The sequence below is a fragment of the Alligator mississippiensis genome, chromosome 1 (genome assembly GCF_030867095.1).
Source record: "Alligator mississippiensis isolate rAllMis1 chromosome 1, rAllMis1, whole genome shotgun sequence".
Classification (NCBI taxonomy): Eukaryota; Metazoa; Chordata; order Crocodylia; family Alligatoridae; genus Alligator; species Alligator mississippiensis.
The window spans coordinates 427,586,869-427,604,042 of record NC_081824.1 but is presented as its reverse complement, the minus strand read 5'-3'; the positions used below and the strand labels follow the sequence as shown (position 1 = coordinate 427,604,042).

Below are 17,174 nucleotides of genomic sequence, written 5' to 3'. Positions count from 1 at the left end.
AAGGGGGATGGAGGGGGTCAAAGCTGTTAATCTGACACTGTGTTGTCTCAGGAAGCGCAGAGCACAGGTTGTGTAGTTACACTCAGAACATAAGAAACTCCCTGCCTTCTACAGGAAGGGGTTGAGACCATGGACAAACTTATATGCTGCTTTGCAATATTATGAATGTACATGTCTTTGAGGATGTTTTTTTTTTACCAGAAGTTCAACTTTAAAAATGGAATGTGATTTTGTTGGACTGGGACACATACCGGTGCTTGAGAAGTAGCTTGGGGGAGGGGGGGTGAACCTGATTCTTAAGAATACATCAAGCTCTTAAGGAAGTAGATTGTGCCATGTTTGAAGATGCAAAGATAATCACAGTGCTGGGAACCGTCTTGTGTAGAGGAGGAAACCAAACAACAAGAGGAAAGCAGCATATGCTCCTGATTTCGCACAGGAAGCCCACAGCACCTCCTGCCAAAGTGAGATAAGAAAACTCCCATGGCCTATTCTGGACAAGGCCAGGGTTGTCAACCTTAGCTTCACACTGTCCTCAGTCTACTCTGCAGCCTGCTCCCTTTCCTAATGAGTTTCAGAACTCTTACCTCTATTTGCATACAGCATGCCAAGCACAATAGCTTGGTATATTTATAACAATTGATGGGGAAGATTTCCAGGGTAAGAGTGTACTACATGTCATTGCAGCATATTTTGCTGAAATCAAAATACAAACCAATTTCATGATAGAGGCTAGAAGGTGTAAATAGCAGTGTTAAAATCAAGAAAGTCATGTTTCCACTACTGAGAGTTTATACTGACATGCAAGGGCTTAGGCAAAGGATTTGTTCATTTATTCAGAGGTCATATTGGACTTTCTGTACTGTGATTGGGTCTGAACCAAAGTTCTGGATCCTGACAAGTGCCCCTACACTCCCAACTTGGAACAAGTGCTGAAATTTACAACTCAAATAACTCAGAGACAGGTACCGATATAGGAAACTATACTGAATTAGAAAAGAGGACAGCAACTTCTCTTTCTACATCATTTGAATTATTCATTCCAAAACCTACAAATGAGAGCCTGAGGGCATTAAAAAAAAAAAAAAAAACACACAAAAAAACCCTGTCCTGACCTCAAATACGGTACAGTCGTCAAAAGAAAGGATATTCCTGTCTTGGCAAATTCATACGCACAGTAAATATAAATCAAGAACTTGAAGCCAATTAATCATCTTATTCATGCTTTCATCAGATTCAAAATGTTTCTCTTTTTATTTATTATTTTTAATGGTTTTTAGGTACTGCCAATAGATAACTGAAGTTCTGTGAACCTTATACCATGAGACCTGAGAAATGGTACAAATGCTAAGAACAAATGAAAACTACCTTTCAACATTGGTTGAGAAATACATGAACAAAGCATGACTTCCTTCTTACTGCTTATTGAGTTTTATAATGCAGGATTGTTTTCATCAGAGTTTGGTTAAAATTACTGTAAAGAAGGATGTGACCACAATTAATGTAAAAAACAGAGGCTGAAGAACACCTAAGCCGGGTATTGTGAAGATCATATAGGAACTATTTTCCATTTAAGCTACCAAAGACTGGCATTGAAAAAATGTCAGGATCCTTTATGAAATGTCTTTTGGATAAGGGTTGGAAGAACATATGCTGAAATCCTGCTTAGGAAGCTTGAATGATTGCCTGTCAGTATTAGAATGTGTACATCTGCTAAAAAGCCATGGTATAAACATTCCTATGTCTACTGCAGTTGTTGGTTAAAAAAAAAAATCAAGAAATAGGGCTCAATATCCTGGCTCAGTTGGATTCAATTCCAAAATTGCAGTTGGCTTTAATGGGGCCAGGTTTTCTCCATGTATGTCTAAAAACTTGGAGTAAACATTCAGTAAATGTTAGAGGGTATGTACAACTTGGTTCTCTCTTAAAAAAGAGAATGCCATTTTATTTGAGAGTTTAATCAAAGGTTACCCTCCTGAAAGCCCTGGTGAATGAAATCACCTATTTATTTGTGATGACACACAGTGTGAACAGGAAGGATGCTCTTTTCCCCTTGATGCATTGCAGAGTTGTCACTGTCTTCAGTGCTCCATCTGTCTGCGATGGCTGTCTTGGATACCAATTTGTAGCATCACAAAGGTATTATCTGTAGTGTCAACACCTGCCCACCAGCAGCTGACAAACTCTTCTCAGACTGGACATCCAACAGCTTTCAAGTGCCAGTTACCACCTCTCCTTGCTGTCTACCACTAAGCTCCTAAGACATTACAGTTTTGCCCATAAACAGAATTGAGGGATCTACCAAAGACTCTATAAACCAGAGAATGGCAACTTGTAGCCTGAGTGCCATATCTGGCCCATGAACATGAGGCTTCAGTGGCATTTGGTGGTGGGGTACTTCAATAGCAGTCACTTTCCCTTTGCTGTTGCAAGAAGCCTCAGAGGCAAGCATTCTGCCCATGTCACCACAAGAAAAAGCACTGATGGGAATTGGCTTCTACTGCCTACCTGCCCAACTCTAACCTGAACTGGGTCACTCTGACCCACACTCCAAAAAGATAGCTGCCTGCTGCTGTAAGCCATTTTTTAAAACTTATGCATTAAAGAACAGCTGGTATTGTTTGACTGCTTCACAAACTGAACTCATAGGGTGCATTCCCACGAGCATTCAAGTACAGCTTGCAGTACTGCAAATCCATTTGCAATGTTGCAAAATGCACACACTGCACATGCATGCATTTGCCACACTGCTAATTAGCAGTACAGTGGGCATTTCTAACACCAGGAGATCCCAGTGTAAAAAAAAAACACTCTAAGAACAAGTAGGGTGGCACATGTGGCTGCAACGTGCACCACCTGAAACTGGAGCCTGACCAGCCAGAGCCACACTCCAGCTGCCGGCCAGGCTCTATGCACCTGGATTGCCACTGTTGCAGCCCTAGGGGGCCCCCATGACCCCAGGTAAGGCTGCCAACCCTACCCCACTCAGGGCAATTTGCCACACCCCAGAGCATGCATACAGGGGCATGCCTGGGGACAACTAGCCAGCACAAATTTGTGCTGCTACTAGTTCCCCCCAGGGAAATGTATGTTCCTGCTCATGGGGATGTGCCCATAGGGTACATACACACATGCCAAATCAACTTAAAATAAGGCAACTTAACTCAGTTGACTTAACTAAGTCGAATTAAATTAAACCACATTGAAGCATACACATGTATAGCTCCCTCACATAATGGCAGCCATTTTGTGAGCTAAGTTGACTTAACTAATGCAACTCAAGATAATATACCTCAGAGGTGTGTTATCTTGCACCACATTTAAGTCGACTCTGCTCTACATACATGTGTACACTCTGACAGTTAAGTCAACTTTAAAAAGTTAAGCAGGCTTAACTATCAAAAAATTACTACATTTGTGTGCACCCACAGGGCACCTGTACACTGATGGAGCTCTGCTCCAATGTGTGCTATTAGCATGCATTGGAGCAGACATGATTAAGCCAGTCTGCTGTGAGTCTGCTGAAGAGTGCTAATTAGCACGCTCCAGCAGCCTGTGCGTTGTGTGTAGTCAGTGTCCCCACATTTTAAAATGGTGGTGGAGGCAGGGGTGCTTTCACACTCATCAAATGAGCTTCAGTTAAAGTGCCCTTGCCACCATTTTGAAGTGCAGGACACTGAATACACGTGATGCTGCAGGCTCTGAAAGCCACTCTAATTAAAGCACCCCTCCTTCTCCACTCCAGAGCACATGTATAGATGCCTATAGTGCTTAGCATGGTAGTGGCAAGTATGAAGACAAGGTTTCTTTTTCTATAAGATGCTTAGTTTCTCTGCTTAGGTGGATAGTATAGCTTCTCAGCAGCCATGTTGGTGTCCTACACTGTATTTCTTCTCTTCTTCATGAGGTAGATCCTTGTTATTTCACATAGCATTAAGAAGCATAACATTCTTGGCTTCACTGACATGCAGCCATGGAGTTAATGAAAAGTTTACTGACACTTACAGGGGCCAGCACATCAGCTGCACAGTACGAATCCTGTTATTAATCATATGCAGCTGGACAATTCAAATTGAATGTTCCTATTATGGTTACATTTCCAAGCACTGCACTTCATCCTGAATTATTCCTTAGTGCTGTTCTCAAAAGCTGACTGCTTTTAATTTTCTCAAACAAAACAGGATTCTTAATAAGTGCAGAGAATGGCCTCAGACATGAAAAGATAAGGCAGGGATGGCACTCCTACTTGAACTATGCCTATACATTCATGTCATGAATGCCAGGAAATTTTCAGTCATTCTGTTTCTTTTTTCTTAAGTATCATCTCTCTGAAACAGCTATTACTAGCAGCATATCATGCAGGTGAATTGACTTATGCCTACTGAAACTCTTAAAAATATTACTGTGCTCCAAATGCCTTTGCAGATCATAATACCAATGGCCTATTGGGGAAAAAAACAGACCTAGATAATTCTCTGACATGGACAAGTTGCAGTTCTTGAAAGGCACTTTTCAGCTTTTCTGCACATTTTGAAAGACCTGAGATTATTTTACCTTGGTTTTGTTACTGGGGAATTGTATTTTTCTTCTTGACACTGTTTCTGCCACACACTTCTTAACAGTCCTTGCAGACTCAAAATAAGATCTCACTTCAGCCAATCCTTCCTTCCTTCCTTGTCCTTTGCTGCCTTTCCCCTTTCTGCTAGATCATAATCACTCTAATCTCTTGTACAGTCAAGTGACTCAGCCTCTCACTTTCCCTCTCAGATGCCCAAACACTGCCAATCCTCCTACCTTTCTCCAAAGAGAACTTGATTATTTATTCATAAGGGGACAAGCCATAAATTTAGTAGATACGATGGCCACTGGCTCCCCTTCACTTGGATAGCCAGTCCAAAACTCAAGGTGTTCTGCAGAACACAGGCAGGTGTTGTTCAGTCACTCCTGTGATAGTTTATTTTCTCTGCACAAATCACAGGGGCTGACCCAAAGGGTCACCTTAGCTCTCGATGCAGAAGACTGTATCTACAGCTTTCCAAGACCTGGCATCATAAGATCCTCACCCTCACCCTCACCAAAAGCTCAGAAACAAGTTATTGCTGTCCAGGGAGAAGAAAGACTCTTTTCCTCTGCTACCCATCTCTGGATTTATTTTACCAAAGGATCTCTGCCTCTGGGGTTATTTGCAACATCACAGTTGCCTCATCTATGGCCAACCAACCTATGGATTATTGTTATTGTCACTGAACTGAACTGCCACCCAAGGCAATGCTGATTTCAGTACTCCAATTTTCCTGCTCCATATAGCAGCAGCTTCTTCCCTCTACTGATCAAATTTGACTGATCAAGCTTTTGGTTTATTTAAGGCATATAATGAAGCCTTTGAGAGCATTTGCAATATGTACAGTAGATTCATCAGAAATAATTATTCACTTGAGTCACCATGTCACTATAAGAACAGCCTGTGGCAAGTATCCTGACTTTTGTCATGTGAACACCAGCAAAAATATTTTTGAGTAAGTATGTCAGGTCTTAATCTTTGGGCATTTTATAAGTAACATATTGAAAGTGATCTTTTGTAACATGCTCCCAAAGGACAAGGGCACTTTCCTAGCTGTTTCCATGGGCATAGGTGGCTGCCCATTAATGAATATCAAATTTTGCCTCACCGTGGAAGCTTATCATATAGGATGACCCACTTAGTTAATATTTTTTTCCAACATGAAGCAACTCTGAAGATATTTTGCATGAACTGTTTTTCCCTCATTCTTTTTACTTGGCTTAGTGATCTTTATTGAAACTATAAGTTCTCTGTATGTCCCATGTACAACTCCACCACAGGATGTGTGCATGCATGTTAGATGGTTCAAGAATATAGGACCTAATTCTCATTTACACATCTTTCACAGTGTGGGGGGCATTTAAGTGGAAATAAACTTAAACAGACATCTACTTCCAGTGCGTTCTACACTGGGCCTTTGTGTAAATGAGAATCAAGTGTACGGAGTCCATAGGCCAGATCCTCAGTGTGTATGAATTTAGTCCAGCTTAAGATCTGGCCACATGTCATATTTAACAAAGGAATTTTGAACTACCTGTTTGTTAATGGTGTCTGACCTACTTTTCCCATCACTAAAGGCTCAGACTTCCCCTTCTTGAAAATAGAAGGTGGCATGGGGAACAAAAACAGTCACTGTGGACAAACTAATGGGCATCACTGTTTGCAGGCATCCACAATTAAATTTGGGTGGTTCAGTACATTTCTAATTAAGTACAATTAACATTTGTTCTCCACTTGTTAATTTTACATAACTCATTGGTGTTCTAAACCCAGTTTCCTCCAATAACCTATCCAAGCACATCCTAATGACTCTGCATCTCATCTCTTTATTCACACATCGACATAAACAATGTAGAAATGCAATTAGACTGGCTTTGCAGACAAGGCCTGCTCCCACTTTCACTGACGCTGGAGGGAGTTTTGCCATTTATTTCCATGATGGCAAGCTCCAGCCTCCTCTAGGTAGAAAGCAATAACAGCAAATTCTAAATGCAAATGACAACTTGGTACGATCCACTCTTCTTTACCTGTGCATAAAATGCTCATTGTTCTTTTGTTGGAGCTCTTTGTGGAAGTGAGTTCAAAGTACAAAATCTAGGAGATGTTTTAGCTATAGGGTGTTTGGTTAAGTCATAAAAGGGGGGGCATTTGCACCATTTAGATGGGTTTTGTGTTTAGCTTAGTGATTCACAACCACGGTGCCATGGCACTCTAGGGTGCCTTGAGATCCTTTCAAGGATGACCTGGGTTGTCATGCAATGTTAGCACTATTAAGTGTGCAAACATGATTCACAAGATAAATACAGAGTTTTCTGACCTGTTGTGATTTTCTGAGTTCTTTGCAATGGAAGAACTACTGTATTGTTTCTGTAGTTAAAAAAAAAAGAGTGAAAACTAGAGCTAGAATTTCAAGTGGTGCCCCAAGTCTATCAAAGAGTGCCTCCAGTTTAAAAGGTTGAGAACTACTGGTTTAACTCTTCAGTGTTCCCAATGAGTGGATGGAGTCAGCTATGTAGCAGCGCACTGGGACGTGCAGGTGGCAGAGGAGATGAGGCCTCAGGCTGGAGCTTTATAAGCCCAAAGCCTGCAGTGGTCAGGGAGTCTGTCCCCTGCAACCTTGAAGTGAGGAGCTCCTGGCTGCAGGGCATCAGGGCTCTTGATAGGACTTGGATTTAGCTAAGCAACTCTGTAGGCCTAGGAACAGAGGCAAGTTCCCTAGGCAGAGAAAAACTGGGTTTATAGGCAAGTGGCCTTTGTTTTATGTTACCCCTTAGAGGGTTTGAGGTGCCTACCAAAGGGCCTAAGAGCCCAGGAGAGGGGCTGTGTGCAGTACCAAAGGGTCCAACAGCCCAAGAGGGCCAAGTGTGTAGGCTAAGATAAAGCTCTGGGCTGGAAGGTGTGCCTGCTGGGAGATGAGAAAAGTTTGACCTCAAGGGGCAAAGGGCTGCTTCTGCTGTTGTTTGTGTTTCTGTTATAGCCCAGGGGTTTATGGCTTATGTTACAGCTTATATTGGTGGTTTGGGTTAGGACTGTAAGGGGTAGTTTATGGAGGTCCCATTCATGCCCAAAGGGCACACAACTGCCTTGAGCCCTGCCAGGGGCAGGCTCAAGGCTTGAGCTACTGTTGATCCCAGAGAGGGTCAGCATGCAAGGCAGCAGAGGCACACCAATTCTACAGAGTCAGTCACTTACAGTTCAGTCAGCATGTGATGAGGAGGTTTTTTCAACTGTCCCTAGTACACTTGGAAATGTCTAGAGTCAAAACTCCCAAAGAATAACATTGTACCAGAGCTGAGGAAACCAATGATTATATTAAACAGTATCAATATTCCACTATGCCTTCCTTGTCAATCTCTGTCACACTAATTTATGATAAACACAGGCTCACAGGAACAGTTTTGTCAAGCAAGCTCTGTGCCTGAAGAGCATAGCTTCTAAAGCAGTAGTTCTCAACCTTTTTAGACTCAAGGCACCCTTTAATATGTTCAAGGTATCCCTTATTAGACTCAAAGCCCATTCCAGAAAATGCCAGATCTTAGTTTTCACTCTTTTTTTGACTATGGAAAAATAATACGGTAATTCTTCTGTTGCAAAGAACTCAGAAAGACAACAGCAATTTTTAACACTGGGTTTCTGCTTGAAATCTATGTTGATCCTGAAAATAATGTTTGCACACCTAGCAGGGCTAATATTGCATGGCACCCCACAACACCCTTGAAAGAATCCCACAGCTTCCTGCTTTAGAATTACCTTTCTAAAACTTCAAATCACATGGATTCTGGTTTTGAGACTTTTTCCCAGTGACTTAAATAAGGGACCCACTTCATACTACCGCTTCTTGCGTCTACACATTCATTAATGCACCGTAGTTACTGCACATTTAGTTTAGTACTTCCTTAATGAAGTACTAACTGAATGCTCAGTAACTACTTTTTCTGAGCAGTAGTGCTGGCGCAGTTTTTTGTGAAGGTTACTGTACAGTAGACTAACAACACTGTACAGTAACTTACTAGCAGTTTTTGACTGGCACACTACTGCTCAGTGTTATTAGGCTACTGTACAGTAAGCGTCTTGTGTGGACTCCCCCAACTTTACTCAAAATAACTTTTACACAGAAGGAAAGAGGTTAAGGACCAGGTATATTAGCATGACTCCACTGATACAGTCCTTCTGTGGATTTCAATGTATATTAACTGCAGATTTGACAATGACTTAGAATTTTAGAGAAAGTGAAATTAGAGATAACAGCTTGAGTATGGTACTAAACAGGTTGGAGATGATGGTCTGTTTCACTGGGTTTCCTGTCTTCTTTGAGCGATGAATATTGGTAAAGAATGAGTATATATATAATATATATAATGTAATATAATATAATCTATCACCCTCATCCTACTCTTGGTCTCATCTTTATTCTCTGCCTTGACTTCCATTCTGTTTTAGCCTCAAGGTCTTTCCTGTTCCCCAGGTGTCTGCTGATTGGGAGGAGGGCAGGACAAACTGCTATAAAAATTTAAACAAATATATAACATTGTTTTTAGTTTAGTAATGAGTTAATTTGAGCAAAGCTACTAAGTATTTACTGTCTTTTTACTTTCAGTCTTCACAAATAGAAGCAGCTTTAGATAACAAGTGCAGTTGGCAGCAAAACTAGGAAAAGAAACAAACAGTCTAGAGTAGCAGAAGAACAGGTTAGCGATTACTTAGAGAAGCTAGATGCTTTCAAGTTGGCAGCGCCAAATTAGATGAGCCCTAGGGCAGTAAAGGAATTGGCTGATGTGATTTCAGAGCTACTGGGTATCCTTTTAGAGGACCTGTGGAGATCACATGAGGTTTTGGATGATTGGAAAGGACAAATATAGTGCCCATCTTTGAACAGGAAGGAGGAAGATCCAGAGAATTAGACCAGTCAGTCTGACCTCCATACCTGGAAAGATCATGGAGCAGGTCCTCAAGGAATGTATTGTGAAGCACCTAGAGGAGAACAAGGTGATCAGGAACAGCCAGCATGAATTCACCAAGATTAAGTCATGCCTGACCAACCTGATTTCTTTCTATGATAAGATGACAGGCTCTGTGGATGGGGGATGGGGGTGGTGAAGAGCAGTGAATGAGATAAATCTTGCAGTAAAGTAAAAAGGTTGGGGCAATTTGGGCACCATCTCCAAATATCAACTATGAGGGGGTGCCAGTATGGCCCCCTCCCCTCAGGAGTCTTTGCCACAGCAGGGGCAGCCCTACATGCCTAGAAATCCTACACAGCTCCATGCCCCATAATGTATCTGGGGAGCAGGAAAGGGGGTGGAATTTCACCACCCCTGGGGAGGGTTTTCCATGGGAGGCACAGGCCTGACCCCAGAGGTAGAGTGTGAACATAGCACCAAAAGCACCCTCAGAGAGCTTGCACCACTGCCTAAGCCTCAGCAGCAGCAGCGCAAGCTCATGCTGTTATGACAGCATCAGTGTGGGGGTTTGGTCTACTGTAACCCCCAGGTGCTTTCTGCAGTACTGCAGCCTAACCAGTTACTCCCCAGCCTCTATTTGTGCATGCAATTATTCTGTCCCAAATACAGGACTTTGCACTTGTCCTTGTTGAATCTCATCTGATTGACAGCTTATTTAGGTCATTCTGGACCCTACCCTTATCTCCAGAGTATCTGCAACTCCACCCAACTTGGTGTTGTCCATGGATTTGCTAAGTGTGCACTCAATCGTATCGTCCAAATTATTAATGAAAATATTAATACCAAACCCAGGACAGACCCAGGGGAACCCCACTTGTTACCGCCTAGCAACTAGAAGTTGAGCCACTGATGACTACTGTTGAGCACAAAGATCCAAGAAGTTTTTTTACTCATGTTGCAGTTCTTTCACCTGGTCTGTATTTCCTTAGCTAGTGTAAGAGAATGGTTTTGAGACAATGTCAAAAGCCTTGCTAAACTCAAGGTATTTCACATCGACATGTGTGCTTAACTTCATCTGTTGTGAATAGTTCACTAGATTTCAAAATTAGGCAAACTGTATAAGCAGGGACCAATACCTTTATTTGATGGCTAATTTTAACTAAGGGATTAATTCCGGGGTGGGTAAAATATAGCCTGCAGGCCAGATCCAACCTGCCAGGCCATTTTATGCAGCCCACAGGGCCCCTCAAAGATTTAGAAAATTAATATTTATCTGCCCCTGGCTCCAATCAAAGATGCTCTGTGGCTGCTCCACATGGCCACTGCTGCTGTGCTGGGCAGCACAGAGGTGGCAGTAAGGCAGCCGCACAGCAACCTAGCGCGGCATGAGCTCCAGGCGCACAGCTGCAGCAAACACTGTGCAGTGGTAGTGAGCAGGGGGGCCACTTTCCTCCGCACTGAGCAGCAGTTTCTGGGGAACGAACTGGTGCTCAGCACAGGGGAAAAGCAACCACTCCTCCTCCCCATGGCCAATGCCCCGTGCTGCAGCCACTCGGAGCCCATGAGGGGCTGCCTGTGCTTGCTCTCTGTTGACATGGCTGGGACAGCTGTGATGCAGCAGAGAGGCAGGACAGCCCCACATGGACTTTGGCTGGCTGCAGCAGGGAGCACCAGTGGCGGAGGGGAAGGGGGCTGCTTTTCCTCCCACGCTGAGCACCATCCCCACTGCCACTGCTCAGTCCAGACAGACAAGCACAGGGCGTATGGGGTCGGGTCTGCACACCTGTCCCTGCCTGTACCATGGGGCTGTACCACAGAGCTGGGATGGGGGCACTGGAAGTGAGCAAGTGCATGGGAGCCAGCAGCAGTCAAGCAGGAGTGTGAGGTCCACGCTGGTGCCCTGGGGCCAGCACCAGCAGGGTGCTGATGCACAGGGTCCCGGCCAGCAGGGGCTCTATGAAACCAGGTCAGCTCCCCCCTCTCACTGCTGGTGCAGCCCAGACAGACCCCTGCCAGCCCACACCCCGTGCTCCTACTGCCCCGCTCTGGGCCCCACTGGTGCTGGCCCCAGGACATTGGTGCAGGCCCCATGCTTCTGCACACCGCTTGCTTCCACTCCCCTCCTCCCCCCTCCCCACTTTCCCCACTTTCCTGCCCACCCACCTGCCAGCCACTCTGCACTACATGGCTCCCATACCCACATCCATACTCATACAAACACATCCACACATCCCCACAAACCCCCATATGCAATCACTTCTGCATAATACAGCACAAACCCACACAAATCAGGACAAAAATATTTTTAAAATTAAATTAAAATATATTATTATGGATTTTTAGTATGTGATTTGTTTTTTTTCCCTAAGATGGCAAACCCTCTTCCCCAAAGAAGTACTTCCAGGGGCAAGAGGAGGGACTTACAGTGGCAAAGGTCAGAGGTTAGGGGGTGGGAGTTCCAGCCCCAAGATGGTGATCAGGGGACAGGGCACCTATCAAGAGGCAGGGCTACCCATGCAGCCCTTGACAGCTTGCCAAAACTCAGTAAGTGGCCCTCTGCCCAAAATAATTGCTCACCCCGGATTAATTCCATTCATACTATATGAAATAGTAAAAGTGGAACACTTAAGTTTTTATTTCTATTATAAAAAAAGTTTAATGGGGAGGGAATGGGTTATTTAAAAAGAATTCCAAAAACAATAATAAGGGCTTATTTGAAATATACCTGGAAACAAAATTCCAACAGCCTTAATGGCTCATGTTTAAACTGTTGAATACTCCTTTTGGTCACTGGTTAAAATTCATGTCTTATTCCATACTATAATCTTGGTAAAGAGTGAGTACATTTATAAGTATTCAGACCAAATAATAAAGATCCAGAATTTTAGTATTTGATGTTCTCGGAAGAGTTTCCAATAGAAGGCTTATTATGATTTCTGTTAGTATGTACTTTACCTAGAAGTAAAAAGTTCAAATTTACTAAGAGTTTTGCAGTGAATACTTCTCATGTTGCTTAAATATAGGAAAGGTTGATGTCACCTGTTGGCAAGATGGAGAACTGCGAGTTTTTATGCAGCAAATCTGGAGATTGCTGATGCCATCTATTGGTGAGAATAGTACAGCAAAGTATTCTCATTTGCATAATCCCCCAAAAGGTATAATAGGAAAGTGAAGGTATGATCCTTCAAAGAACTAATCACTCTGTCAGAGCCATGTAAGCATTTAAGCACAACCTAAATGAAAGTTATAGTGATTGTCCCATTAACTACTATACTCATATACTTAATATTAAGCATGCACTTAAGTGTTGAATTGGCCCTAGGTGATTTTCATTTTGCAAGACAAAACCCTTCATTAGTAGTAACTACTCATTCTATTATTTGTTTCAGAGTCTCAAAATCATCAAGTTAGTCTTTATGATAACCTTAAGTTCGACACTACTAAAATATGAGAAGAAATCCAGGTACATAGTTCTCTGATTTGATTATGTGAAGGTGCATTAGACTATCCTTGAACATGTTTCTGCAGAATAGTATTCCTTTTCAGTTTCAGAAACCGCCCATTAGGAAACCTCATAGGCTGTGACAACAAGAAAGAATCTTTGCAGAAAACATCTTACAGGGCATACTTGCTTTTGAAATACTAAATATGCCCTGTGATGGATGGATGGATATAAAAGTGAACAGCAGTAATAGTACAACACGCAAATTCTATCTATCTGCTAATGATGCAGAAGATATCACTTATGGTATATTTCCCATGAAGAACTGTATTTTGTCTTTATGTTCTACTTAATAAAAAGAAATAGATTAGCAGAATTTGTATGTTGCCTAAACAAACTACAGTAAAATCCCTGTTAACTGGAATGAGTGGGGAATGAGGGGTGCTGGATATCTAAAAATGCCGGTAACCTGAGGAGCGTGGGTTTCTGGATGCATGTGGAGCGGGGAGGGTGGAGGAGAGGAGAGTGGTGGCGGCTGAACATGGAGCAGGATGTGAGGGCTGGCGGCAGCTGCATACAGAGCAACAACCATGCAGGGTAGTAGGTGGCAGTGGCGGCTACCGCATGCGAACTTTCCCCCCTGCGTCCAGCCGGCTGACTGGAAATTCTGGTTAATAGAGTGTTCCAGATAGTAGAATGCCAGATAATAGGGATTTTACTGTATTATAACTGTTGGGTACTTCTGTCAAAATGTTCTTTTATCACAATAGTGGGAAAGAACATTTAAGAGAAATTAAGCTTTCTTACCTTGCTTTGGAACGATTTTGTCTACAAGGATGCCAAATCCATGTAATTTTAGGCTGAGGAATACCATAAACAGTGCAAGTCAGCACTTGATTGCTGCCCACTGGATAGAGATTAGGATCAGGAAATGATGAGACAGCATTTTCATAAATCTGAGGTTTCACTGTAAAGGGCAAAAATGGAATAGAAATCAGAATAGTCAATCTTTAGTAACTGTATCACCCTGAAAACAAAACAACCCTCTACAGTTTAAAGTTAGGAAATCCAGCTATCCATATCTACATGTGTGATTAATGAGACTGAATCTGAATCTGATTCAGATTCAGTCCAGCATGATTTGAAGCAGAGTAAACTAATCTAGAGGTCATTGTCTATACATGTGTTTAAGCTCAGTAAGTTACTCCACCATTAGATAGTATTTGTGTCAGATAGGACTCTCTGATGGTGCAGTAAATTTGTCTACACTGGCCTAATTGCTGCGCACATGTAGATGGTGACACTTCACTGCATAGCAAATTGGTCTACTGCACAGTAAAGCACATGTGTAGGTGCACCTGCTGAGAACTAAATAACATCAATGGGACAAAGTACAGCGGGGTGAATACGTGCTAAAACTGTTTGTGTAATGAAAAACGAAGTCACTGGAGACACTGGTGTAATCAGTATACAGAGGTATAATGAGCCATTTTCGCATCTTGGGCAGAGATTCTGCCAAGTGCTAGGGAGCAGTGAAGGGGAGGGGAGCCAAGTGCCAGAAAGCAGAGGTGTGCAGTTCCATTGACTTCAGCATCATTCAGTCCATCTGCACAGGAACAAGACTTTACTTCCGTGAACATTCCCAGTGACATAAACTGTGTAAAATCAAGCCTCAGCTGGGGAAATGGCACTTACAAGTTTAATAGCAAAGTAGAAATGTACTGCAAACTTACCATTTACTATGAGAGTGACTGTTAGGTTCTTAGATAAGTTCCACTGTCGTATATTCAGAACTATAGTGTAATCTCCTGCATCCTCTTCAGCTACATCCTTAATGATTAATGAATAATCTTTAACCACATACCGTGCACACTTTTCAGCAGCAGGTAATCCATCTTTTAACCTTTAAAAGAACATTATAATGCGGTGTTATTACATGGGTATTTTTCATAGTAACTACATCCTAGGAATTGAACATCTTTGTACTGACATGATCTTAAGCTATGGGCTTCCATGCCAGTCCAAATATGGTCTTCAGTAGCCAGAAGAAAACAAGATTTTGAAAATTAATTTTGCTTAAAAAGCCTGTATTCCTTTATTTCATGCTTCTTCTTAAGCTTTATACTAGGATCAAAAGTAGCCTCTATAATCTTTGATACATTCTATGTCAGTGGTATAGCTTCCACTCCCAGAGGGAAGGACTCAATTAGTTAATACCTATGAAGTATATTGAAGAAAAATATTCTGTGTATGAATATGATCTAACAGGGTCATGTGATAAGATGTCCAACCGTTGATTGTTGAGACTTATTCTTAATAATTCTTAATAATACATATGTGCATACATACATATGTGCAATGGTATTTTTATCTCTTAAGATAACACTTCCATCTCTTAAAAGAAAACTTAAGGTTATCTTCTGTTGCTTAATCCTAATTTAAGAGACCCATTCTGGGATCCTTACACATACTAGGGTTATCTGTAATCAGTGGGATTAATCTAGTGAGTAAAGTTTACTTATACAAGCAAAGGCTGTTAAATTCAGCCCCACACCATTCCTTCATCACCTCACAATATTTTCCAGGTTAAAGAACTCTGATATTAAAAACATTACTTATTTCAGGTGGGGGAAAAGAACAAGTGGATTAAATGAACATTTAAGAATGAGATGTCCTATCTTCATGCAGACAACTTTAAAAAGTGGAAAAATCAATGGAGAAAACACAAGCCATTACATATATAGAGAAATATTTTCAAAGATTTACAGTTCTTCAATGGTTTGATGCAATAACTTTGTTATGTTATAAACAGAAGATTTTCTACTTTGGTGATTCAGTCAATTAAATTAAGGAGTTTGCCACTGGATTCTTACATTAGTAAACCTTTAGGGTTAGGTCCTGCAGGCCTTATACAAGCAATGGAAAAATATTCTTTTAAAAGACTGTATGTAGATTTAGAAGTTTGATTTCATGTATTTTATAAGTCCTGCTTCTATAGGACTGGTCAAGAGAACAAACCATTTAAAAATTTAAAAGATTTAATAATGGCTAATGACAGTTTCATTTGCCCCCTTCATTTTCCATTTGGATCTGTAAACTCCAATGTGGGAGATTAAAACAAAACACAAATGTTAGAAGCAAAAATAAATTCTGGCTGAGAGTAATGTGAACTTGCACAGTTCATGTATGTATGGATTGTTTTCCTAATCAGCCTTGTCACACACCCTTTGTTAAAATGTAATGAATTGAGCCAAAGCTATTGCCATTTAAAACCATTAAAAAAAACCTTGAGATCATGAATAGATAACATTGTTTTATATAAAGGTGCTTGGACCAATACAAAATCTGCTTAAAAGATTTTTTAATATAGCATATTTGGGCCAAGGAAAAATCTTAACTCATGAAAGTAGATATTGAAACTATATAAAAAAAATGAAGCCAGCCTCCACTGTTATTCAATTTATGTATTTATTCTTTTTTTCATTTATTCTAAGAAAGCTTTATTTCTTTCTAGTGGTTTCAGGTATTGAAATGAGCAAATATAGTCTTATGGTTAAATGACAGGTTCAGAATATCAGAGCTGAGTCTGCTAGTTTTCCTGTGTGACCCTGGCATGGCACTTAGGCCCTGATTTTTTTAAAGGTAGTTAGGCCTTTAATTTCCATTGATTTCAAATGGGAGTTAGACACCTACATACCTTTGGAGATCGGGTGGCCTTGCTATGCCACCATTTCTCTGTCTATAAAATGGAGATAACATTTTCATAACTTACTAGCACATTGTGAGGAGTAGGGTCTTGCTCTAGCAAAACAATTAAGCATGTGATTTCCTTTTAATTCAGTGAGTAGGCAAATTGAAGTCAATAGGTCTACTAGGATGCTTGAAAGTAAGTGTATACTTAAGTGCTTTAGTTAATTAATTAACACTAACTATTCTGAAATATTCAGTTGGAACGTGTGATAAAACTGCACAGCATTAATGATTTGACATTTGGACAAAATACTGAAACAAAATATCCTGAAATAGAAATAAATAAACCTGAGCAAAAATGTTATACCACCTAAGAAGTAGCTCCTGTATCTATGTGGAAGTAACTGTAATCCTACCATACAACTTCTGGTGTAGGAAATGCCTTCACTTTCATTGATAGCCGATAGGACTTTCTGCCAGCTACAGCTTCAAGCACACTTTTTCTTCGATGTTTCAAATTAATAAATGTTTTATCTTTAAAAAAAGAAAAAAAGGAAAGTTTACATCACTGATTTTTACA

The 17,174-nt window shown here is 41.3% G+C and overlaps 1 protein-coding gene across 1 annotated transcript in view; it reads right to left on the bottom strand.

Moving 5' to 3' along the window:
* The window catches only part of FLT1 (fms related receptor tyrosine kinase 1), a 146,149-nt gene that overhangs the window by 75,527 nt on the left and 53,448 nt on the right, over window positions 1–17,174 (bottom strand). Inside the window, exons 8-10 of the mRNA XM_006270482.3 lie at window positions 17,011–17,128; window positions 14,638–14,807; window positions 13,712–13,871 (exon numbers count right to left, since the gene is read on the bottom strand). Coding sequence (XP_006270544.1) covers window positions 13,712–13,871; window positions 14,638–14,807; window positions 17,011–17,128 — 448 coding nt within the window. The remainder of the gene's footprint in view (window positions 1–13,711; window positions 13,872–14,637; window positions 14,808–17,010; window positions 17,129–17,174) is intronic.